At 39.2% G+C, this 24,266-nt stretch overlaps 2 protein-coding genes across 6 annotated transcripts; one reads left to right on the top strand and one right to left on the bottom strand.

Annotated features, from left to right (window-relative positions):
- Nucleotides 1–932: 932 nt before the first annotated feature.
- Nucleotides 933–5,263, top strand: LOC147303476 (uncharacterized). The gene is made up of 5 exons (XM_086280400.1): nucleotides 933–1,176; nucleotides 1,384–1,489; nucleotides 2,115–2,844; nucleotides 3,835–4,053; nucleotides 4,660–5,263. Exons 2-5 carry the CDS (start codon nucleotides 1,387–1,389, stop codon nucleotides 4,868–4,870), a joined length of 1,263 nt encoding a protein of 420 aa, XP_086136526.1. The 5' UTR covers nucleotides 933–1,176; nucleotides 1,384–1,386; the 3' UTR covers nucleotides 4,871–5,263.
- Nucleotides 5,050–19,396, bottom strand: LOC147303475 (G2/M phase-specific E3 ubiquitin-protein ligase-like). 5 transcript variants are annotated; one of them, XM_086280403.1, is made up of 6 exons: nucleotides 7,562–8,568; nucleotides 7,090–7,208; nucleotides 6,798–6,979; nucleotides 6,412–6,584; nucleotides 5,922–6,136; nucleotides 5,050–5,805 (listed from the first exon to the last, which is right to left on the bottom strand). In XM_086280403.1, the coding sequence occupies exons 2-6, from the start codon at nucleotides 7,097–7,099 to the stop codon at nucleotides 5,570–5,572; spliced, it is 816 nt and encodes a 271-aa protein (XP_086136529.1). In that variant the 5' UTR covers nucleotides 7,100–7,208; nucleotides 7,562–8,568; the 3' UTR covers nucleotides 5,050–5,569. The 5 variants fall into 5 exon arrangements, with proteins under 5 accessions (XP_086136529.1, XP_086136530.1, XP_086136531.1 ...); XM_086280404.1 differs by lacking the exons at nucleotides 7,090–7,208; nucleotides 7,562–8,568 and adding an exon at nucleotides 19,249–19,396; XM_086280405.1 differs by lacking the exons at nucleotides 7,090–7,208; nucleotides 7,562–8,568 and adding an exon at nucleotides 8,582–8,749.
- Between the last annotated feature and the right edge of the window lie 4,870 nt (nucleotides 19,397–24,266).

The following is a 24,266-nucleotide window of genomic DNA, read 5'->3' as shown; positions in this document are numbered from 1 at the left end:
GCAAGTTTTGGAAATGAACCCTTGTATTATGTTGAAGAACAAAAAAATGACATTGATTTTGTTGCGGGTCATTTTGACCCGTACTGTGTAAATCCACTCAGAATTGTCAAAAAACTGCAATAAAACAATAGCACCTTTATTTTCGATTAGATAAACATGTAGAACACAGACATACAACAGTTAGACTTTCCATAACTATTTTAGGAACAATTTGGTTTTTCGTTCTTACAAACACATTTCTTTTGAACTTGCCCAACGTTCTCAGTTTTTCAATGCTCAACATTTTCTATTTTGTCCACATGATGGACAGAATGTAACTGTGTGCTTTCTGCAGATGTACTTCTTGCATTTCTCACAAAAAGTGCTTGTTTTCAAACAGGAACCTTCCTAACTAAGATTTAAAACAAAAGATTTCTGCGTCTCCTCCAGTCTCACAAACAGATGACAAACCAAGTGACACACCTGAGTCACTGACTTTCTTAAATCCACTCACTCTCACTGGCTCTGTTTATTACTAATCACTGTGTAACTGCTGTGAATTCACAGTAACTGCCGTCTCCTTACAAATGTTCATTAGATTAACCACACTTATACAGACTGTATATAACTACCAACTCTCCAGCCATGTTGATGGATTGCCTATATTGGCTGGAAATATTAATTTCCAGGGAAAAGACACAGGCAGACGATGCTTACAGGATGTGATGTGACAACACTAATGAAATATTGATGTGTCATATTTGTCCAAGGTGTATTTCATTGTTATGGGAAAAGAGAATATTAAAATCATGATGACCAATTGGAGTGGTGATTTCTATGACTTTGTGTATATAATTTGGAATTTTGTACAAATTTAGGCCAATATACGGTGGCCCTGAGAGGCCAAACGGACTGCAACTTCAGAAAACACTTGCAAAAAGGAAAACGCTGCAAAAAGAAAGACGCTGCAATGCAACTTCAAGAAAAACGCTGCACTGCAAAAAGAAAAATGCTACAAAAAGAAAGACGCTGCAAAAAGAAAAGCGCTGCAAAAGTACACAAAGCACAACGGAAATAGGAAAAAAGACAACGGAAATGTTCCTGGGGAGACAATAACCCGACGGACCAGTTGCACGAACCAAAACATGCTAACCAGTGCGCTAGGACTGGGACACACTTCAAAGAAGTGGAGGAGAGGTAAATGTGTTGTAATCTCATGATTCTAATAATACTACAGATATCTGGAATATACATTCAAAGATAATTCTAACAAAGATAATGTTTAATGTAGCCTTAGAAATGAAGCTTTTTTAAACTCGAGAACAAATACTAATAAGTCAAAGTCATTAAGGAATATTGCAGTTAATGTGTTCAGGTTTTAATTTGGCATTGTGTCTTCATCAGGCAATGTATTGTCCATATTGTGGAATCCAGCTAGTGGGGCAAATTGGAGTTTTTTGTGGGTCCTGTGGAACTAACATTCAAGTTTTAGCACCTTTTATAGAGAATGGTAAGCACTTCACTTTCCTAAGTTCTAGTATTTATTGCTCACCTTTTAATTGCTTCATAATGACTTATATACACCACAGTAGCTTCAGTAGTGAATGTTAAACTTTTTTTGGGGGGGGCGGGGGGCGGGGGGGATTATTATTCATATGCCATTCCAAAGTACTATATTCATTTCCTTATTCTAAGGTTTTTGTATTGATAAAGACTCTGTATGCCAAGATAAATCAGAATTCCAAAAACGCAAAGGCATGAACTGCTAGGTACTAAGAACTGTATTCTGGTTTAAGCCTGCCACCGGTTCTACAGCATAATTTTAAAAACTAGTTTATGACTTAATAGGGCATATGTACACAGTGACGAAATTCTTCTAACTTCTCTAATTTTGCTCATTTTGAGTTGTCAGCATAGAGGTCTTAATGAGAGTGATAAGTCCTGAATCCTGGTCCATGTTCTTTGAGCTTTTGCTGGCCTTTATTTAAGCACACATCAAGAAGATTAAATACTTGAGTCATGTTTATTGAGACTTGTTTCAGATGTGGTATTTTTTTAAAAAAAAACACTTATTAAGTGCATTTATGGATTCCTGCGGTCGTAATTATCTTTTCATGTTTTCTCTTCAACATTAGGCCCAGTCTCAGTCACAGACATCATCACTAAGTATTTCTCTGAGGGCCATACATATGAAGTGATCCTGGATTTTCTTGAAAACAAGCATAATATTTGTATGAGTCTGAGAACATTAAAGAGGAGGCTAAAAGATGCTGGAATGACTAGAAGGACTGACTTTACTCCCACTGACATTGTCATTTCCACTGTTACACAAGAACTGAGAGGCTCAGGTCAGCTTCTGGGTTACAGATCCATGTGTCAGACACTGCGACAAAAGTATAATCTGAAAGTTAAAAGAAATGATGTAATGCACATACTCTCAAGACTAGATCCATATGGTGTTAAGCGTCGCTGTAAACGCAGGTTTGTTCGAAGAGGATATTTTTCAGAAGGACTAAATCAAGTGTGGCATGTGGATGGTTATGATAAGCTGAAGCCCTTTGGTGTTGCTATTAGTGCATGTGTCGATGGATTTTCAAGGAAAGTTATGTGGCTCAGCTGTGGCAGCTCAAATAATGACCCAGGTATCATTGCAAAATATTATATGGAGTGCTTGTCATGGTTTGGTCAACTTCCAGCATGCCTTCGTACAGACTGTGGCACAGAAAATGGCACAATGGCAGCCATTCACTGTGCTTTAAGATCAGACCATGGAGATGAACTTGCAGGAGCCCACAGTCATATGTATGGTACCTCAACTACAAATCAACGGATTGAAAGTTGGTGGTCTTCGTTCAGAAAGCAAAGGTACATGGCTTTTAAAATATATTCTGAAACTAAAATTGAATGGTTCTGAAGGTGTTTCGTGGTCAGCGATATACTTTTTTTTTTGTGGGTGGGGCTTTATACTCAAATATTAAATTACAGTCACAAACAAACAAAGAAAAACATAGTCACCTACACATTTTTCTCATGTGATGCACAACTGCTTCAAAAAATATAATAAATGGTTTGGTATACCAGTGACATTTGTTTGTATTAAAACAACACACTCAAAAGGAAAATCCTACTCAGACATTCCACAAAGTCCTAAAAAGGAACTATAAAAAACAACAAACAAACTGACATTCAACATTTTAATAAATTTTTATAAATCCTAGAGGCAATGGCATCAGTAAAGATTGATGTATTTAAAATTGAGTAAAATTTATTCAAATTTGTGTGCCTACGTAGTACCAAACTAACATCTAGATCAAATAGTTTACCTGTAGGGAGTCATATAAATAAAAGAACAAGGGATTCTTCAAATTTGAGAACTGTAATATGAGTAATATAAGAACATTGATCCAACATGACAGAAATTTGTTAGAGGAGGTCATTCGTTTCAGACATTTCTTCGACTTTGTGTGCCAAAAAAAAAATACTGATGTTTTCACTAGTTTTTGGATTTCTGTGTGGTATCTAACAAGTGATAACAGCTTCAGTGTTCATGTAGAAACAAAATAGTACATTTATATGGACAGATCTGTATATTACAACTTTTCTTAAGTTCAACCGCCAAATGCAGGAATAACAGAAGGATTAATCATTTTGTTAAATTTTGTTATTTGTGTGAAGTTGCTTTTGTTTTCCTGCAGTGCATTGATGAAACACTTCAAAACATGTGAATAAGCTTTTCTTTGAACGAAATTGCGCACATTTCAATATTCTTAAGATTACGACTTTTGTTTAAAGAGGACAATTACATTGAATCACTTGTGTTATTAAATTTTATATGCCTTGTCATTCCACCATTAGAACTCAGTTCTGGATTGAACTCTTCAGTGACCTGAGGGAGAGGCATCTTTTCAACGGCAGTCATGAACATAAATGCCTTCTACGATATGTCTTCCTCAATGTCTTGCAAAAAGAGCTTGACGAGTACAGAGATCTCTGGAACACTCACACCATCCGACCTGTGCGCCAATCTTGTTGTCCATCTGGTAAACCAGAAGCCATGTATCACCTGCCTCATAGGTATGTATTTAGTCCATGGATTTTATTTCATAGTTTTACTAAAATTTTTCTTCCTCAGTATAGTGTATTGTATGTGCAGGATACCTGTCCAGCTTGCTGTTATTAAACCTTTTGTTCATTTATAAAATGGTTCAGGAACAGTCCATCCCTTATGTGCACTCTTTTCTTTCTTGACCTAACCACTTGAGTTAAGTAAGCAGTATGTCATTTAGGTTTAACAATTTGCCCTAACTGTTACTCACAGCAGGTATTACACACACTTTAGCAATTGAATAGTGTGTTTTGTTGTTTTCACCTTTTTGCTGAATAGAAATTAAAGCTGCCACTTGTGTTTTGCCATTAGTTCTGTTCTCTGACTTCATGCACTTACGTTTTATTTTTATATTTTTTTCCAAAAAAAAAAAGTTAGACAATCATATTTTAACTTTGGATCACATCTTGGCTAAAAATGACAAATGTAGATATATGCATAATTAAGATTCTTTAAAATCACAATTTCCAGAACTGACTTTTAATTATAAGATTGACTTTGCGCTTTTGCTGTAACCTTGAAAGATAGTACCTGGAGAAGTGACTGAATTTGTTCATTTTTCTGACTGACCTAAGGTATGGTGGAAGAGAGTGTGGATTCCAAGTGCCTCAAGAAATCCTGCACCAGTTTGATGACATTCTACCTGCTCAGTACAGTCTATGTGGGGACGACAATCTCCAGGTTCATTTCACAAACTTGGAAAGACAGAGTGAGCTCCCTCGACCAGTCAACTGGACTACTGCAGTTGAAAATTATATAACACTCAAAAATATGACTGGACTTTAGAAGTCAATGTAAAATCATCTGCTAGATGTGAGTACAATTACCACTGACACTAATTCTCACAAACCAACTTTAATGAGTATTGAAAAAAATAGTACCATAGTTTTTATATAAATAGTTTCACTACCGTCAACTTTTCAGTGTGTACGCTTTCTACCTGAAGAAATCAAAAGACCATACTGTACAAAATAACTTGTTCCTTTTAATTAGGTGTTGTAACAAACACATTGATTAATTTGGAGATCTGTTTTACAAACAAAGGTTTACAAAAGCATTCAGCGAGACCTGTATTTATGTGGGTTTTTCTTTTTCTAACTCCAAGAACAACTTGCATATCTTACAAAAAAATGTAATCAAACACAGAAGTGTTTGATTAAATAAAGCCTTTTAACTGAATTTATCAGATTTTTTTCCCTGTGTTATTATACTAGCATGTCTCAGTACATTAGAATACTTCAGAAATGTTTTATTTTGTTACATTGGCAATTTCTTAACACAGTGAAATATGTCTAACTTGTTCAATTGCCCCACTATGATACTATGCTTTTGAAATTCCAAAACCTGATTGAACTTTCTGCGATGCATTAAACTTTATGTGATTTACAGAAATTATTAGAAACAAAATTTTCAGATTTTAAAATCACAAACTTCAAATGTTTGCTAAAACCATAAATGTGGCTTAAAAGCAAAAGGACTTGGACCTTAGGGAAGCCCAAACCCAGGAGAGTTCTGGATGCCATAATCCATGGCTTCTTGGAAGTCCTCATAACTGTGTAACACTGGGATTTTGATAGTATTTGCACAGACATCTGCTACAGGGAAGCGTGAAGTGGTCTGGAAAAGAAGTTGTGGCTTTGGCTGAATTGCTGCAGGAGGAATTTCTCCCAGTCCAGTTGCAAACATAAGGATGTCTTCAAGAGACAGACTTCCATTTCTCTCTGAAAATGTAAAGAGAATAAAAGTTATTTCTAATGATAATAAACAGGAAAAAGGGGCCATTACACTTTGCTGACATAAATGTACTCATTTCAACATTTTCAACCAAATTTAATACCTTCTACAGAAAGCAGATAGTCTTGCCAGTAGCTTAGTACTCTTGTCTCCTCTTGACGCCTAGAGCTGCCAGGTGGACCAAATTGCACATGGAAGATGTTCTCAAGAAGATCAGCTGTCAGCCTGGTCTCAGTGTAGCACATGAATGAGAAGAAGAGTGAAGGATGCTGTTCCAGGGCGTTTAGAAAATCCAGTGTTGCTAGACCCTTTCTGAAACTAGAAAACAGTCTAATTTTTAATAAAATGTTTAATGTTATTTGTGCAAGAAAGCAAAACTTCACATCGGAAACTACTGTGTTAAGAAAGTAACCAACATTCTTATCTAGCTAAGACACTCATCCTGCTACAAAAAAAAAGTCCTCCTGAAAAAGGTCTTGCATTTAGAATATGTTTTTTCCATCCTTTAAATTTCACAGGAATAAAAAAAAGTAACAATTTATTCTTCTGAAAAGATTTCGTTAAATGGGCACATAATAGTCTGAATTCTATACCTTTGGATGGAAAGATGGTTTCGGTAGATGAAGTACCACTGAATGTAATCCGCTACTACCTTCTTCTTATCCTCCAGTGTCCTCATGAATCGACAGCATCCTGCTGTCTGGAGCATGCTTGAGTGTTTTTCTGAGATTACTCGGAGCTCACTTAGAGATGTTGCATTCTTTATCTAAAGAGAAAAATATATATTACACACACATACACATGCACAAGTGACATCCTTCGCATGCTGTCTATTAATGTGCGATGTAACAGTCTTGGATTACACACTCCGTAATCATTTCAGGCATCAGTTAGTTACCAAGATTATGTTAAGTGGATAACTAAAACTAAAAATTCGCATTTATTGGTGTTTGTCATAATCATAACATCATAAATTTACCTCTAGTAGAGCCTTCTTGATTTCTTCATCTGGTATATCATCAATTGGTGCCTCGAATGTCTTGTCTTTTCCAACAAGGTACATAAAGAAGTTTGGAGATAAACAACATGGCCCTGGACCACCATGAACAATGGAAACTGCAATCATTCTTCCAACGTAGAAATATTCATTTTCATCTGCAGCTAAAGATAAAGACGATTCATTATAATAAAGTAATTTTGACCATGGAAAAAAATGTGAAAAAAATAGATACAGGCACTGTTTTTGCTGCAGTGGTTATTATTATATTTACATGCTTCCATCTCCCTTTTCTGCTAGGTGAGAACTCATACTTTTCCACTTTCCTTTTCCTCACTCCCTGGCTCACAGAAACTTCACGTGTATGGCAGTCCATTCTCCCTGCAGCACGGACTACATGAGGGCACATCCTTTATCGCTATGCCTGTAATACTCTGCCTATTGCCTTCATATTAAATAATTTTTTGAACAATAATTATTGAAAATATTTTGAAAACATTATACTGCCGCAAGTAGAGGTGGCATGGGGTGCGAAACTGAGACACAGGCATTAGAGCCTCTTAATGCTTGTTTTGTTTGGGTTTCCACCAGAGTGGAATTAACAAAAACTAGAGAGGGCATAGCCTAACATACGAAATAGGAAAATAATGATGTGTAATCTATTTATTTCAACAAAAAAACTGTATTCTGAATACCACCTATTTATCTGTAGTATTATTAGAATCATGAGATTACAACACATTTACCTCTCCTCCACTTCTTTGAAGTGTATCCCAGTCCGAGCGCACTGGTTAGCATGTTTTGGTTCGTGCAACTGGTCCGTCGGGTTATTGTCTCCCCAGGAACATTTCCGTTATCTTTTTTCCTATTTCCGTTGTGCTTTGTGTGCTTTTGCAGCGCTTTTCTTTTTGCAGCGTTTTTCTTTTTGCAGTGCAGCGTTTTTCTTGAAGTTGCAGTGCAGCGTCTTTCTTTTTGCAGCGTTTTCCTTTTTGCAGCATTTTTCTTTTTGCATGTGTTTTCTGAAGTTGCAGTCCGTTTGGCCTCTCAGGGCCACCGTACCAATAAGGAATATATGATATCATTTCATTCTATTCAAAGGTTTATTTGCATGACGCACAAACAGACACAATTGAAAGGTACAAATGTGTTGTGCATGAAACGAATTCAGACGTGCTGCAGATGTGTGTCACAGGTTGATCTGGCTGTAGGCTGTGGCACTTGGCCAGAGGTGGCGCTGGTTGACTCGAGTCCATGTTAGTGCACAAAGTAAACTGCTCGCTGTACTTGTGGAGCAAAAACGCTGAAACCGGAGAAATAAAACGTGCGAGGGGAACGATAACGACGACAAGGGTCTCCCGATCGTTTACTCTTGCTGTCCCGTGAACAACATCGGCGTGGTGTTAATTGTTTGCTGTTTTCGCGATCGCGTCGCGCGTGAGGATATCACGCAGATAAACTCGCCACATTTTTAAACATTTTGTTGTTCAACAGCATCAAGACTGACGGAGTGTGTTTGAGATAACCTCACAAGTGTCACAGGTGACACATTTGGCGTTTTTTTGCTGGTTTGTCGGTAGCAGCTCCTGAAACGCAAGACTGCCACACATCTGTTCGACCAACGCCAGTTGATCTAAACGCCAGTAGATCTGGAACACCGGCGGCAGCAGCAACGCTAGGCTAACACTAACTAGCTAGCAAGACTATAAACCTGGGCCCTGTTTCAGGAAGCCGGTTTGGAAAACTCAAGAGTGAAAAACGACACTCACGGTTGAGTAACCCCGAACTGTCCAACTCGGAATATTCCGTTTCAGAAAGGCTGATAACAATTAGTTCAGTCAACGCGGAGTTGCTTTAACCCCAAGTGAAGCGCGCGGACGAGGATACATAAAGCCCTGATAAGCGGAGCACAGATTAAGCGAGTCACCATGGAGACGGAGGGAAAGAAGGCGCGGTCAATGTATGTCACAGCGCTTGAGGCCGAAATTCTGATGGCAGCATATGCCGATAACATGCAAATTCCGCGGAAAAAAGTAACACAGCCACAGCTGCAAAAGCATGCATGGCAAAACATAGCCGACAGAGTCAATGCGTGAGTGTTAATTTAAACATTGATCGAGGGATTTCCACCCATTTAACACGTTATTTTATCATATGTTATTTTATTTGTTATTTTATACATTTTATTTTGTGATGTGATGTGAGCGCAGGTGCAACCCAACAGGCCCCAAACGTGCCTGGCAGCAAGTAAAAATGAAATATAAAAATATAGTCCAAACAGGTAAGGTGTAATTGTATTATGAGCCATAGTGCTTGGTCTGTTTGTCCCATGTAAATCAATTGCAGTTAGAGGCTACATTAATTTTCTTTCTGTAAGCACTTATTGAAATTATCTGAGCACATTACAAGTACATATTTGCTTACTCTGTATGCTCAAATGTGGCCCGTTATAGCCAACAGAAAAAAAGCGGGGGCCCGAAAAACAGGTGGGGGTCCTCCACCACCACCACTCACAGAGGCTGAGCAGTTGGCCCTCAGCCAAAACAGTGGGCGCCCTGTGGCCGAAGGCATCTCTGCGGGGACATCCTCTGAGTCAATAACCCCGCAAGACACAAGTGCCTACATAAGGGGTAAATTCAAAATAATACATGATGTGCATACATCCTTTCTTCACAGTCACCTTTGCAGTGCGACACATTCATTTGATAAACTCTTTACCATAATGAATTATTTTGTAGTGAAGTTATTTTCCGACTGATTTTGCCTTCCCTCAGCCTTGGTTGTCTTTGAGAGCATAATGACAATGAAGTGTAAGGTGCTTGGTATGTTTGTTAATTGCCATTTGGTCCCTTGTAAGTTATAAGTGACCTGTATAAACCTCATATTCTATCAGTTGATGGTGATGGTGTACTGCATCTGGTGCAGCCTCCTGTTGAGCCAGACCAACATGCAGTTGTGAGTACTCTTAATACTCCACAGATTATATGAGTTTACAGTAGAACAGCAATGTTGTCTATTTCTTTACTACAGGAAAATAATGAAGAAACATTGACAGCTGTTACAGAGGAGGAAGCAACAGAGACACTTTATGAGGTTTACATCTTTTAATACTTTGTGTACAGGAAATACAGGCGACCAATAAAGCCAGTTGAACAAAAAATCTGTTTATTCTTCTTTCAACATGTTGAGGTGATGGGTCAAAAGAAATGATTGTGACATATGGTGTCTCTGACTGCTCTTCCATCTTGTATGTCCGTGGGAGGGTCAGGATGTTCATGGTTTGGATCACTGCTGATGTTTGGTTCAGAAGGACAGTGTTCTCCTCTAATTGTGGCAATGTTGTGAAGAATCACACATGCCACAATAATGTCACATGCCCTTTCTGGGGTGACCCTGAGTCTTTGCAGGCACTGGAACCGGGCCTTAAGCATTCCGATAGTCATTTCAATTCTGGCTCTTGTCCTGCAATTAGCCAGATTATATCACTGCTGTGGGCCCGGTTCAGGGTCAGGGTAAGGGGTAAGCAAATAGGGTAAACATGGATACCCCCTATCACCAAGCAAGTAGCCAGTGAACTCTCCTAAGACAGAAGGGTACACTTCAGTTCAAATGTCCCTGAAGCAATTGGTCTTTATATATTTTAAAGTATTCTCAACTCACCATGTCCAAATTTTGTGCTCAGTGTACATTCACGGAATATTTGTGAGTCATGGACAGAGCCTGGCCACTTGGCTTCCACATTTGTGATAATGTTGGCAGCATCACATATGATCTTCACAGTGCAGAGAACACAAATTAGCATCCATTACTATAATGAAATAATTTGTTAGTTTGACATGCTACAGGGAACTATGTACCTGTACATTAATGCTGTGGAAAGACTTCCTGTTCACATAGTCTCCTTCATTTACTGAAGGAGCAATGATTGGAATGTGAGTACCATCTGTACAGCCAATCACGCCTGGGAACCCTGAAAATAAATGTGCAATTTAAGTAGTAGTCCAAGTATCACCACATCATAAATTAAGTTTTGGTCATCCTGATACCTGCAATTTTGTGGCATCCCTCTTTGATAAATCTTGTGGGTCTGTGACCGGGGAACACCACAAACGAGTACTGCGGTCAAGTGAGCCCTCACTTACCAAGTCGCAGTCAAGCTAGCCGCCCCGCCAGCCGCACCGAAAATGTGGTTGCACTACTCTTACGTATATTACGGTATGGGTGAAAACCGGCTTAGAAACGCAGTGTTTTGTGTCCTGACACTATTTTACTTCACAATCCACTCCCATTTTTAGTGTATCTCCACTTTCCCCCCTGTGATCCACAGCCCAAATTACTGTATGATTCAGAGAAAATTAACAATAAAATTTACCCAATTTACTCAACTATACTTTTAATGTCCTCATCTTTGACCTCAGATTACAGGAAAACTGTAAGAGGTGACGCAGATATTTCACTGGATTATGACTCTGGGTGACCCCCACTCTGCACCCTGTGATCCACAGCCAAAATTACTGTACGGATTTTGAGAAAATTCATAACAAAATCTTCCCATTGTGCTTTACTGTACTCCACATATTAACATCTTTGAGCTCCGATTACAGGAAAATTGTAAGAGGTGACGCAGATATTTCACTGGATTCTGACTCTAGGCTGTCGCCACTCTTCACCCTGTCATCCACAGCCAAAATTACTGTATGGATTTTGAGAAAATTCATAGCAAAATCTTCCCATTATGCTTTACTGTACTCCACATATTGACATCTTTGAGCTCTGATTACAGGAAAACTGTAAGAGGTGACACAGATATTTCACTGGATTCTGACTCTGGGTGACCCCCACTCTGCACCCTGTGATCCACAGCCAAAATTACTGTACGGATTTTGAGAAAATTGATAGTAAACTTTGCACAATTTACTCTACTGTACTCTATATATTCTCATCTTTGAGCTTAGATTAAAGGAAAACTGTAAGAGGTGACGCAGATATCTCACTGGATTATGACTCTGGGTGAACCCCACTCTGCACCCTGTGATCCACAGCAAAAATTACTGTATGGATTTTGAGAAAATTCATAGCAAAATCTTCCCATTTTGCTTTACTGTACTTTATACATTGACATCTTTGAGCTCCGATTACAGGAAAACTGTAAGAGGTGACGCAGATATTTCACTGGGTTATGAATCTAGGCTGTCGCCACTCTGCACCCTGTGATCCACAGCCAAAATTACTGTACAGTTTTTGAGAAAATTGATAGTAAATATGCACAATTTACTCTACTGTACTCTATATATTCTCATATTTGAGCTCAGATTACAGGAAAACTATAAGAGGTGACGCAGATATCTCACTGTATTCTGACTCTAGGCTGTCGCCACTCTTCACCCTGTGATCCACAGCCAAAATTACTGTACGGTTTTTGAGAAAATTGATAGTAAACTTTGCACAATTTACTGTACTATACTCTATATATTCTCATCTTTGAGCTCAGATTACAGGAAAACTATAAGAGGTGACGCAGATATCTCACTGGATTCTGACTCTGGGTGACCCCCACTCTGCATGCTGTGATCCACAGCCAAAATTACTGTACAGTTTTTGAGAAAATTGATAGTAAAATCTTCCCATTTTGCTTTACTGTACTCTACATATTGACATCTTTGGCCCCAGATTACAGGAAAACTATAAGAGGTGACGCAGATATCTCACTGTATTCTGACTCTAGGCTGTCGCCACTCTTCACCCTGTGATCCACAGCCAAAATTACTGTATGGATTTTGAGAAAATTCATAGCAAAATCTTCCCATTATGCTTTACTGTACTCCACATATTGACATCTTTGAGCTCCGATTACAGGAAAACTGTAAGAGGTGACACAGATATCTCACTGGATTATGACTCTGGGTGACCCCCACTCTTCACCCTGTTATCCACAGCCCAAATTACTGTACGGATTTTTAGAAAATTGATAGTAAACTTTGCACAATTTACTGTACTATACTCTATATATTCTCATCTTTGAGCTCAGATTACAGGAAAACTGTAAGAGGTGACGCAGATATTTCACTGGATTATGAATCTAGGCTGTCGCCACTCTGCACCCTGTGATCCACAGCCAAAATTACTGTACGGATTTTGAGAAAATTGATAGTAAACTTTGCACAATTTACTGTACTGTACTTTATATATTGACATCTTTGAGCTCAGATTACAGGAAAACTGTAAGAGGTGACGCAGATATCTCACTGGATTATGACTCTAGGCTGTCGCCACTCTTCACCCTGTGATCCACAGAAAAAATTACTGTACGGTTTTTGAGAAAATTGATAGTAAACTTTGCACAATTTACTCTACTGTACTTTTAATATTCTCATCTTTGACCTCAGATTACAGGAAAACTATAAGAGGTGACGCAGATATCTCACTGGATTATGACTCTGGGTGACCCCCACTCTTCACCCTGTTATCCACAGCCCAAATTACTGTACGGATTTTGAGAAAATTGATAGTAAACTTTGCACAATTTACTCTACTGTACTTTTAATATTCTCATCTTTGACCTCAGATTACAGGAAAACTATAAGAGGTGACGCAGATATTTCACTGGATTATGACTCTGGGTGACCCCCACTCTGCACCCTGTGATCCACAGCCAAAATTACTGTACGGATTTCTGATGAAATTAAATCCTATTCCATTACCAAACAAAATGAGTTCATTGAAGTATTTGCTTAACTACAAGAAATGTCTTTCCACACACAATTTAAATTTTTCAAAATGTCATTCACACACCACCTCAAGTATCAACTTCAGTTTTAGACATTATTTATTCAGTGCTTAATCACAACAATAGTCAACTTAAGGCACTTACATAATAAGTTAAACCTTACAATAATACATACAGAGAAAAACCCAACAATCATATGACCCCCTATGAGCAACAGTGGGAAGGAAAAACTCCCTTTTAACAGCAAGAAACCTCCGGCAGAACCAGGCTCAGGGAGGGGCGGCCATCTGCCTCAACCGGTCAGGGTGAGAAATTACATTTCTCAGATTACTGATTTCTCATATTACTACTACACAGTTTAGATACACTCAACAAAAATATAAACGCAACACCTTTGTTACTGCTCCCATTCCCCATGGGATGGACGTAGAGACCGAAAATTCATTCCAGATACACAATATAACCATCCCTCCCAAACAGTGGTCACAAATCAGTCCAAATGTGTGGTAGTGGGCACATCTGCCATATTGAGATAATCCATCCCACCTCACAGGTGTGCCACATCAGGATGCTGATCTGACATCATGAGTAGTGCACAGGTGTACCTCAGACTGCCCACAACAAAAGGCCACCCTGGAATGTGCAGTTTTGTCTCACAGCAAAATGCCACAGATGCCACAAGCAATGAGGGAGCGTGCAATTGGCATGCTGACAGCAGGAATGTCAACCAGATCTGTCGCCCGTGCATTGAATGTTCATTTCTCAACCATAAGCCGTCTCCACAGGCGTTTCAGAGAATATGGCAGCACATCCAACCGGCCTCACAACCGCAGACCTCGTGTAACCACACCAGCCCAGGACCTCCACATCCAGCAGGTTCACCTCCAAGATCGTCTGAGACCAGCCACCCAGACAGCTGCTGGAACAATTGGTTTGCACAACCAAACAATTTCTGCACAAACTGTCAGAAACCGTCTCAGGGACGCTCAACTGCATGCCCGTCGTCCTCATCGGGGTCTTGACCTGACTCCAGCTCGTCGCCGTAACAGACTTGTGTGGGCAAATGCTCACATTCGATGGCGTCTGGCACGTTGGAGAGGTGTGCGCTTCACGGATGAATCATGGTTCACATTGTTCAGGGCAGATGGCAGCTGAGAATGTCCCAGTTCTTGCATGGCCAGCATACTCACCGGACATGTCACCCATTGAGCATGTTCGGGATGTGCTTGACCGGCGTATACGACAGCGTGTACCAGTTCCCACGAATATCCAACAACCTCGCACAGCCATTGAAGTGGAGTGGACCAACATTCCAAAGGCCACAATTGACAATCTGATAGACTCCATGCGACGATGTGTTGCACTGCATGAGGTAAATGGTGGTCACACCAGATACTGACCGGTTCTGGGTCCCCAGACCCCCAATAGCGCAAAAAACTGCACATTCCAGGGTGGCCTTTTGTTGTGGGCAGTCTGAGGTACACCTGTGCACTACTCATGATGTCAGATCAGCATCCTGATGTGGCACACCTGTGAGGTGGGATGGATTATCTCAATATGGCAGATGTGCCCACTACCACACATTTGGACTGATTTGTGACCACTGTTTGGGAGGGATGGTTATATTGTGTATCTGGAATGAATTTTCGGTCTCTACGTCCATCCCATGGGGAATGGGAGCAGTAACAAAGGTGTTGCGTTTATATTTTTGTTGAGTGTATCTAAACTGTGTAGTAGTAATATGAGAAATCAGTAATCTGAGAAATGTAATTTCTCACCCTGACCGGTTGAGGCAGATGGCCGCCCCTCCCTGAGCCTGGTTCTGCCGGAGGTTTCTTGCTGTTAAAAGGGAGTTTTTCCTTCCCACTGTTGCTCATAGGGGGTCATATGATTGTTGGGTTTTTCTCTGTATGTATTATTGTAAGGTTTAACTTATTATGTAAGTGCCTTAAGTTGACTATTGTTGTGATTAAGCACTGAATAAATAATGTCTAAAACTGAAGTTGATACTTGAGGTGGTGTGTGAATGACATTTTGAAAAATTTAAATTGTGTGTGGAAAGACATTTCTTGTAGTTAAGCAAATACTTCAATGAACTCATTTTGTTTGGTAATGGAATAGGATTTAATTTCATCAGAAATCCGTACAGTAATTTTGGCTGTGGATCACAGGGTGCAGAGTGGGGGTCACCCAGAGTCATAATCCAGTGAGATATCTGCGTCACCTCTTATAGTTTTCCTGTAATCTGAGGTCAAAGATGAGAATATTAAAAGTACAGTAGAGTAAATTGTGCAAAGTTTACTATCAATTTTCTCAAAATCCATACAGTAATTTTGGCTGTGGATCACAGGGTGAAGAGTGGAGATGGCCTAGATTCAGAATCCAGTGAAATATCTGCGTCACCTCTTACAGTTTTCCTGTAATCGGAGCTCAAAGATGTTAATATGTAGAGTACAGTAAAGCAAAATGGGAAGATTTTACCATGAATTTTCTCAAAAACTGTACAGTAATTTTGGCTGTGGATGACAGGGTGAAGAGTGGCGACAGCCTAGATTCAGAATCCAGTGAGATATCTGCGTCACCTCTTATAGTTTTCCTGTAATCTGAGCTCAAAGATGAGAATATATAGAGTACAGTAGAGTAAATTGTGCAAAGTTTACTATCAATTTTCTAAAATCCGTACAGTAATTTGGGCTGTGGATAACAGGGTGAAGAGTGGGGGTCACCCAGAGTCATAATCCAGTGAGATATCTGTGTCACCTCTTATAGTTTTCTTGTAATCGGAACTCAAAGATGTCAATATGTAGAGTACAGTAAAGCAAAATGGGAAGATTTTACTATCAATTTTCTCAAAACTGTACAGTAATTTTGGCTGTGGATCACAGGGTGCAGAGTGGAGATGGCCTAGATTCATAATCCAGTGAAATATCTGCGTCACCTCTTACAGTTTTCCTGTAATCGGAACTCAAAGATGTCAATATGTAGAGTACAGTGAAGCAAAATGGGAAGATTTTACTATCAATTTTCTCAAAATCCATACAGTAATTTTTGCTGTGGATCACAGGGTGCAGAGTGGGGGTCACCCAGAGTCATAATCCAGTGAAATATCTGCGTCACCTCTTACAGTTTTCCTGTAATCTGAGGTTAAAGACGAGGATATTAAAAGTACAGTAGAGTAAATTGTGCAAAGTTTACTATCAATTTTCTCAAAAACCGTACAGTAATTTTGGCTGTGGATCACAGGGTGAAGAGTGGCGACAGCCTAGAGTCAGAATACAGTGAGATATCTGCGTCACCTCTTATAGTTTTCCTGTAATCTGAGGCCAAAGATGTCAATATGTAGAGTACAGTAAAGCAAAATGGGAAGATTTTGCTATGAATTTTCTCAAAATCCATACAGTAATTTTTGCTGTGGATCACAGGGTGCAGAGTGGGGGTCACCCAGAGTCATAATCCAGTGAGATATCTGCGTCACCTCTTACAGTTTTCCTGTAATCTAAGCTCAAAGATGAGAATATATAGAGTATAGTAGAGTAAATTGTGCAAAGTTTACTATCAATTTTCTCAAAATCCGTACAGTAATTTTGGCTGTGGATCACAGGGTGAAGAGTGGAGATGGCCTAGATTCATAATCCAGTGAAATATCTGCGTCACCTCTTACAGTTTTCCTGTAATCGGAGCTCAAAGATGTCAATATGTAGAGTACAGTAAAGCAAAATGGGAAGATTTTACTATCAATTTTCTCAAAAACTGTACAGTAATTTTGGCTGTGGATGACAGGGTGCAGAGTGGCGACAGCCTAGATTCAGAATCCAGTGAAATATCTGCGTCACCTCTTATAGTTTTCCTGTAATCGGAGCTCAAAGATGTCAATATGTAGAGTACAGTAAAGCAAAATGGGAAGATTTTACCATGAATTTTCTCAAAATCCATACAGTAATTTTTGCTGTGGATCACAGGGTGAAGAGTGGGGGTCACCCAGAGTCATAATCCAGTGAGATATCTGCGTCACCTCTTACAGTTTTCCTGTAATCTAAGCTCAAAGATGAGAATATATAGAGTACAGTAGAGTAAATTGTGCAAAGTTTACTATCAATTTTCTCAAAATCCGTACAGTAATTTTGGCTGTGGATCACAGGGTGAAGAGTGGCGACAGCCTAGAGTCAGAATACAGTGAGATATCTGCGTCACCTCTTATAGTTTTCCTGTAATCGGAGATCAAAGATGTCAATATGTAGAGTACAGTAAAGCAAAATGGGAAGATTTTACTATCAATTTTCTCAAAAACTGTACAGTAATTTTGGCTGTGGATCACAGGGTGAAGAGTGGCGACAGCCTAGAGTCAGAATACAGTGAAATATCTGCGTCACCTCTTACAGTTTTCCTGTAATCTGAGCTCAAAGATGAGGACATTAAAAGTATAGTTGAGTAAATTGGGTAAATTTTATTGTTAATTTTCTCTGAATCATACAGTAATTTGGGCTGTGGATCACAGGGTGAAGAGTGGCGACAGCCTAGAGTCAGAATACAGTGAGATATCTGCGTCACCTCTTATAGTTTTCCTGTAATCGGAGATCAAAGATGTCAATATGTAGAGTACAGTAAAGCAAAATGGGAAGATTTTACTATCAATTTTCTCAAAAACTGTACAGTAATTTTGGCTGTGGATCACAGGGTGAAGAGTGGCGACAGCCTAGAGTCAGAATACAGTGAAATATCTGCGTCACCTCTTACAGTTTTCCTGTAATCTGAGCTCAAAGATGAGGACATTAAAAGTATAGTTGAGTAAATTGGGTAAATTTTATTGTTAATTTTCTCTGAATCATACAGTAATTTGGGCTGTGGATCACAGGGGGGAAAGTGGAGATTAACCAAAACTGGGAGTGGATTGTGAAGTAAAATAGTGTCAGGACAGAAAACACTGCGTTTCTAAGCCAGTCGGCACCTATACCGTAATATGCGTAAGAGTAGTGCAACAACATTTTAGGTGCGGCTGGCGGGGCGGCTAGCTTGACTGCGACTTCGTAAGTGAGGGCTCACTTGACCGCAGTAAACGAGTACAGGAGACGTTTCAGTGCAACTGTAACATTCCTGACTGCCCGACAGACGGTAGCCTTGGAAACGTGCTCAGCGTCACCAATATTATACAGAAAGCTCCCGTTTGCAAGAAACCGAAGTGCAATACAAATAATATGTACAGAACTGAGAGAATGTCCGCGATGTGTCACATGCGTAATATATGGCCTGAGGATGTTATCCAAATAAATTATAGATTGTGCTGAGACACGGTAACGTTCGCACAGAAAATCATCAGGAAATGATAAAATGTCCAAACGCGCTCTGATCACTCTCTCCCGGCGGAGAGCTCTGCGGAGAATTTGGGCTTCACGATCTACTGGCTCTTCAAGGAAGTGGCACGCCATGTCCGACACTTCCTACTGTCAGGTTTCCGACAAAGGGGCGGAGACAGTCAGGGTTAGTTGTAGTAAACCTGCTAGGGGGCAGGTTAGCTTCACGGAGTGTGTCGTCATAGTGACTCACTCAGGCTGCAGCTGAACTCGCTTTGTGAAACCGAAAACCCAGAGTTTTCGTTAACTCAGGGTATACTTACTCAGTTTTTCCACTAAACCGGCTTCCTGAAACAGGGCCCTGGTGCTAAACTAAGAGAAGCCACAAAATCAGTTTGAATAAGAGTAAACATTTACTCACCAAGTCAGTGTATCACGTAAAGATCCACAGCAATGACAACAATAATATCTTGAGCTGACGCTTCTCCAGGTTTGCTAAACATATTCCATAACAAATGCTGGCACCATGAACATGTGGACTGATCCGCGAGGGAGGAGGACGGTAGTGACGTGGCATTTTCAAAACACATCTTTCATCCTTCCGCACTAAGAAGCAAAACTTCCAGCTTACTTAGTTTTTCTATGTTAAGACAACTCAAATAAATTGAGTTTATCAGCGTTTTTGCATAAAAAGTACTGGTAACTTATTTAAATCGAGTTCTAATAACAATTTGATAAAAATTGAGTTCAGCCTATTTAATATTTTTAATTAAGCACAATATTTATAAGTAGAATGAGAAGCAGAACAGCTTTTAGGCCCCTCTTCAGTGGAACCAGCTTCCACTTTGGATTCAGGAGACAGACACTATCTCTACTTTTAAGATTAGGCTTAAAACTTTCCTTTTTGCTGAAGCATATAGTTAGGGCTGGACCAGGTGACCCTGAATCCTCCCTTAGTTATGTTGCAATAGGTGTAGGGTTTTAGTCTAAAGTACCACTCAGTAGTGAGCAGCATAACCTCTGAGGAATTTAAACCGGCAATTCAAAGTTTTATTTATATTGTACCAAGTTACAACAACAGTTGCTCATATTGCTTTATAATGTAAGGTAAAGACTCTACATAATATAGAGAAAACCCCAACAACATATCTGATATAAAGATATTATTTTTTAATGGTTTTAAGTTACAATATGACAGAGGCTATATGACAAAGAAACTTAAAGTAAAGAAAAAATCTTTTTTAAATTAAAAAATAAAAACTATTTAAAAATTAAAATCAGTAATAACTGTTTCTAAAGCTACATCTACAGGCGTCATTATGTAAACATATGTTTTCAGTGAGATCTGAATCTCTTTTTTGAAAGAGACCTGTGTACAAATCCCCAAACAAAATAGATTACAGTCACTTTTTTCTTTTGTTTTTTTATATAAGGAGACATTTATATATTCACATGATTTTACAGTAAGCAGTAAATGCCCTCTGCACAGTCAGCTTTGCTGCACACAGTTCGTCTCTACACCCACTAGATGGCACAAGAAAATACATTTAACGTTTGTGTCAGTTTTTTCCTTTTTGCTTTCGCTCTCTATATATTTACATAACAAAATATATTTTGTTGGGTTGATATATCACAGCCTTGCATGTTATGCAGTAAGTTGCGTTTTGGTGTTAGCATTTATCAGAAAAGAAAAGAAACAAGTTAAGAAGTCTTTTCTTAACTAAAATAAACCAATTAAAACCAATTTTGAAAAAAAAAAAAAACTTTTAGTTGACTGAAATAAATGTTAAAACTAACAACACTGGAAATGTGCTTGGTTTTGTAATTTTTGCGAATTTGGTTTAAACTACACAACCTAAGAAGGCTTTGACGTATTTTATTACTGAGACATTTTATTGATACTGAGATAGGGTTTTCTACATTACTGGTTCATCAGTAATAAAACACTTTTTTATGCTATCTCTGTATCCTCGGGCTGCTGTTGGAGCTCCGTGTGTGTGTGTGTTTTAGAGGGTGTGCCGCTGGTTTCAGCGCTCCGTTGGAACTTGCATCAGACAGACCGGGAATGACCCGGATGTTAATGGTGGAGTCGGTGTGTCGTTGGTGTAACGGGAGTCATATTCGTGTACACACGTCCTCTTGCCGTCCTTTGATATTTAACTGTTATTGATTCTAGAAAAACGTTTCTCTTTCTCGGTATTTAATACAGGATGGTTACTGCTTTTTACGTGTAATCGTGTTTGTTGTACTGACCTTGATTTACGAACAAAAGAATATCTGGCGCTAGCTTGCAAGCTAACACAATTTTTAGTAAAAGGTCGTCTGTCTGGGCTTACACTGGCTCATTAAAACGTTTTATTTTGTGTATGTGTCGGTATTCACCTTATCGCTCTTTCACAACTATCGAACAAATCAATCCACCTGCATGTACAGGGAGTGCAGAATTATTAGGCAACGTCCTTTCCTTTGGCAAAATGGGTCAAAAGAAGGACTTGACAGGCTCAGAAAAGTCAAAAATAGTGAGATATCTTGCAGAGGGATGCAGCAGTCTCAAAATTGCAAAACTTCTGAAGCGTGATCATCGAACAATCAAGCGTTTCATTCAAAATAGTCAACAGAGTCGCAAGAAGCGTGTGGAAAAACCAAGGCGCAAAATAACTGCCCATGAACTGAGAAAAGTCAAGCGTGCAGCTGCCAAGATGCCACTTGCCACCAGTTTGGCCATATTTCAGAGCTGCAACATCACTGGAGTGCCCAAAAGCACAAGGTGTGCAATACTCAGAGACGTGGCCAAGGTATGAAAGGCTGAAAGACGACCACCACTGAACAAGACACACAAGCTGAAACGTCAAGACTGGGCCAAGAAATATCTCAAGACTGATTTTTCTAAGGTTTTATGGACTGATGAAATGAGAGTGAGTCTTGATGGGCCAGATGGATGGGCCCGTGGCTGGATTGGTAAAGGGCAGAGAGATCCAGTCCGACTCAGACGCCAGCAAGGTGGAGGTGGAGTACTGGTTTGGGCTGGTATCATCAAAGATGAGCTTGTGGGGCCTTTTCGGGTTGAGGGTGGAGTCAAGCTCAACTCCCAGTCCTACTGCCAGTTTCTGGAAGACACCTTCTTCAAGCAGTGGTACAGGAAGAAGTCTGCATCCTTCAAGAAAAACATGATTTTCATGCAGGACAATGCTCCATCACACGCGTCCAAGTACTCCACAGCGTGGCTGGCAAGAAAGGGTATAAAAGAAGAAAAACTAATGACATGGCCTCCTTGTTCACCTGATCTGAACCCCATTGAGAACCTGTGGTCCATCATCAAATGTGAGATTTACAAGGAGGGAAAACAGTACACCTCTCTGAACAGTGTCTGGGAGGCTGTGGTTGCTGCTGCACGCAATGTTGATGGTGCACAGATCAAAACACTGACAGAATCATGGATGGCAGGCTTTTGAGTGTCCTTGCAAAGAAAGGTGGCTATATTGGTCGCTGATTTGTTTTTGTTTTGTTTTTGAATGTCAGAAATGTATATTTGTGAATGTGGAGATGTTATATTGGTTTCACTGGTAAAAATAAATAATAAATAGCAGTTAGCATTTTGCAGCTAATGTGACCTAATTGATATTTTTGGGTATAATGTAATTAGCAGGTATTCTCACCCCTTTGGTGTAGATTAATAAAGCACAAAGACACGCCTGCAGGAGATGACATCTATCCTGTTCATATATAATCAGTCTGTATTTTTGTGTTAACTATTCCTTCTTTTAAAATCCAGATTCACATTAAACATTTCAGTTTGCTCACTCACACAGCCCTGAAGTCAGAAATGCATATAGATGTGACGCATTGCTGCAACTAACTGACTGAAATAGTTTCATGCTGATTATTTGGGAAACACTGGTTATATTTAATGATTTCGGGAATCATTTCACCTTTATACCTGAACCTAAATGAAGATGAACTAATGAGATCATACTAATATTAATTGATAATAATCACACATTTTATTAGTGTTGAATGCTTTATTGAACATATTCAAAATACTACATTTGCAATCAGGAAAACACATTTTATTAGTGAGAGAAATAATGTTTATTTGTATTTTCTAATACAATATTTTAACTGGGTTACAAATCAAAGAGTGGCATATGGGTCAGGAGAAATCAAAGAGGCATTTCAATAAGATGAATTGAGGCTGCAATGAAACAAAGTAGCAAAGGCCAGACGTTATTTTACCCTGCAGACTGTTAAATGCATGCAGTCTTCTTCTTAACACTTGGAGTGTGAAAGAAATGCAGATGAGAGCCAGGAAACCTAAAGGGAATACTCTGAAAGTGTGAACATGAGTGTGTGGAGGGTAGCAGCCAAAAGCAAATGTGGGCCCAGCAATGTGTTGCAAATGTGCTTTATTTGCATTAACTGTCCCCATTCCTGCAGCTCATTCAGGGTGTATTTGCATACACTGTCTGTGCTGACATTGCAGTTCAGATTGAGTTACCTTAAACTCTGCCTGTATGCACATGAATGCCAATGACGTGGGATTTTCTGAATGTTAGCAGTGATTTTTTTTTTTACCCTGCACCCACTCAGACACACCAGTTATGTTTCTTAAAAACTGGCTCACAAAGAAAACTCTGATGTACCAGGACTGAGTGGATGCTGCTGCCGCCCACTTTTAAATCAGCATCAGCATCTTTTCTGTGTGAGATCTTTGCTACACTCTATACCCAAGAGTATGTGGGCATGTTTGTTCTGGAGGCTACAACGCACAGTACGACATTAGATTAATACAAGGGTGCCAATTGTGTTGAAATGATATTTTTTCAATTCAATTTCATTCATTGCTCTTCCTGGTGGGGTGATGCTCGATCTATGTAAGGTTTTTTAAGGTTTCATCCACTTTTTTCTTAAGATCTATTTTGCAAATAGTTGGTTTTTGAATACTGACACCATGCCAGATGTGTTTCTTTCTTATAATAAATGCATAAGTCAGCAAATATAATCTAAATACTGAATTACTGCCCAAAGATAGTCCTGAAACTACCACCATAAGACTATTAATACACCACAAAGCTTAAACATGTAGCTGCCATCTTGCTGAACAAACATATACAGCCATCTCTCTTCTCTCATATCGTGACGCCCCAGATGAACAGAGACAGACTGTGAGCGATACCAGAAACTGACTTCACCGTGAAACTCTTGTTAGTGAGAATAGTTATTTTCACAATTCAGTTCAAGTATATTTATTTATGTATCCAGCATCTTCTACAACAATCCAGAGGAAAAAAATTAACTCTATAAAGCTTTGGCTAATGGTGACATATTAAAAAAAATGTTATATGTCATATTATGACATTTAACATCAGCTATAACACATTTATGAAGTAGAATCTGTATAAAATACAATGATAAAGGAAAAACAAAAAATAAAGGAGAACA

The sequence above is a fragment of the Aulonocara sp. 'chitande type north' Nkhata Bay genome, linkage group LG22 (assembly GCF_057382095.1).
Source record: "Aulonocara sp. 'chitande type north' Nkhata Bay isolate Kocher_YH1m ecotype deep benthic linkage group LG22, A_spYH_male_GT1.1, whole genome shotgun sequence".
Taxonomy (NCBI): Eukaryota; Metazoa; Chordata; class Actinopteri; order Cichliformes; family Cichlidae; genus Aulonocara; species Aulonocara sp. 'chitande type north' Nkhata Bay.
This window is presented reverse-complemented; position numbering and strand designations above follow the sequence as displayed.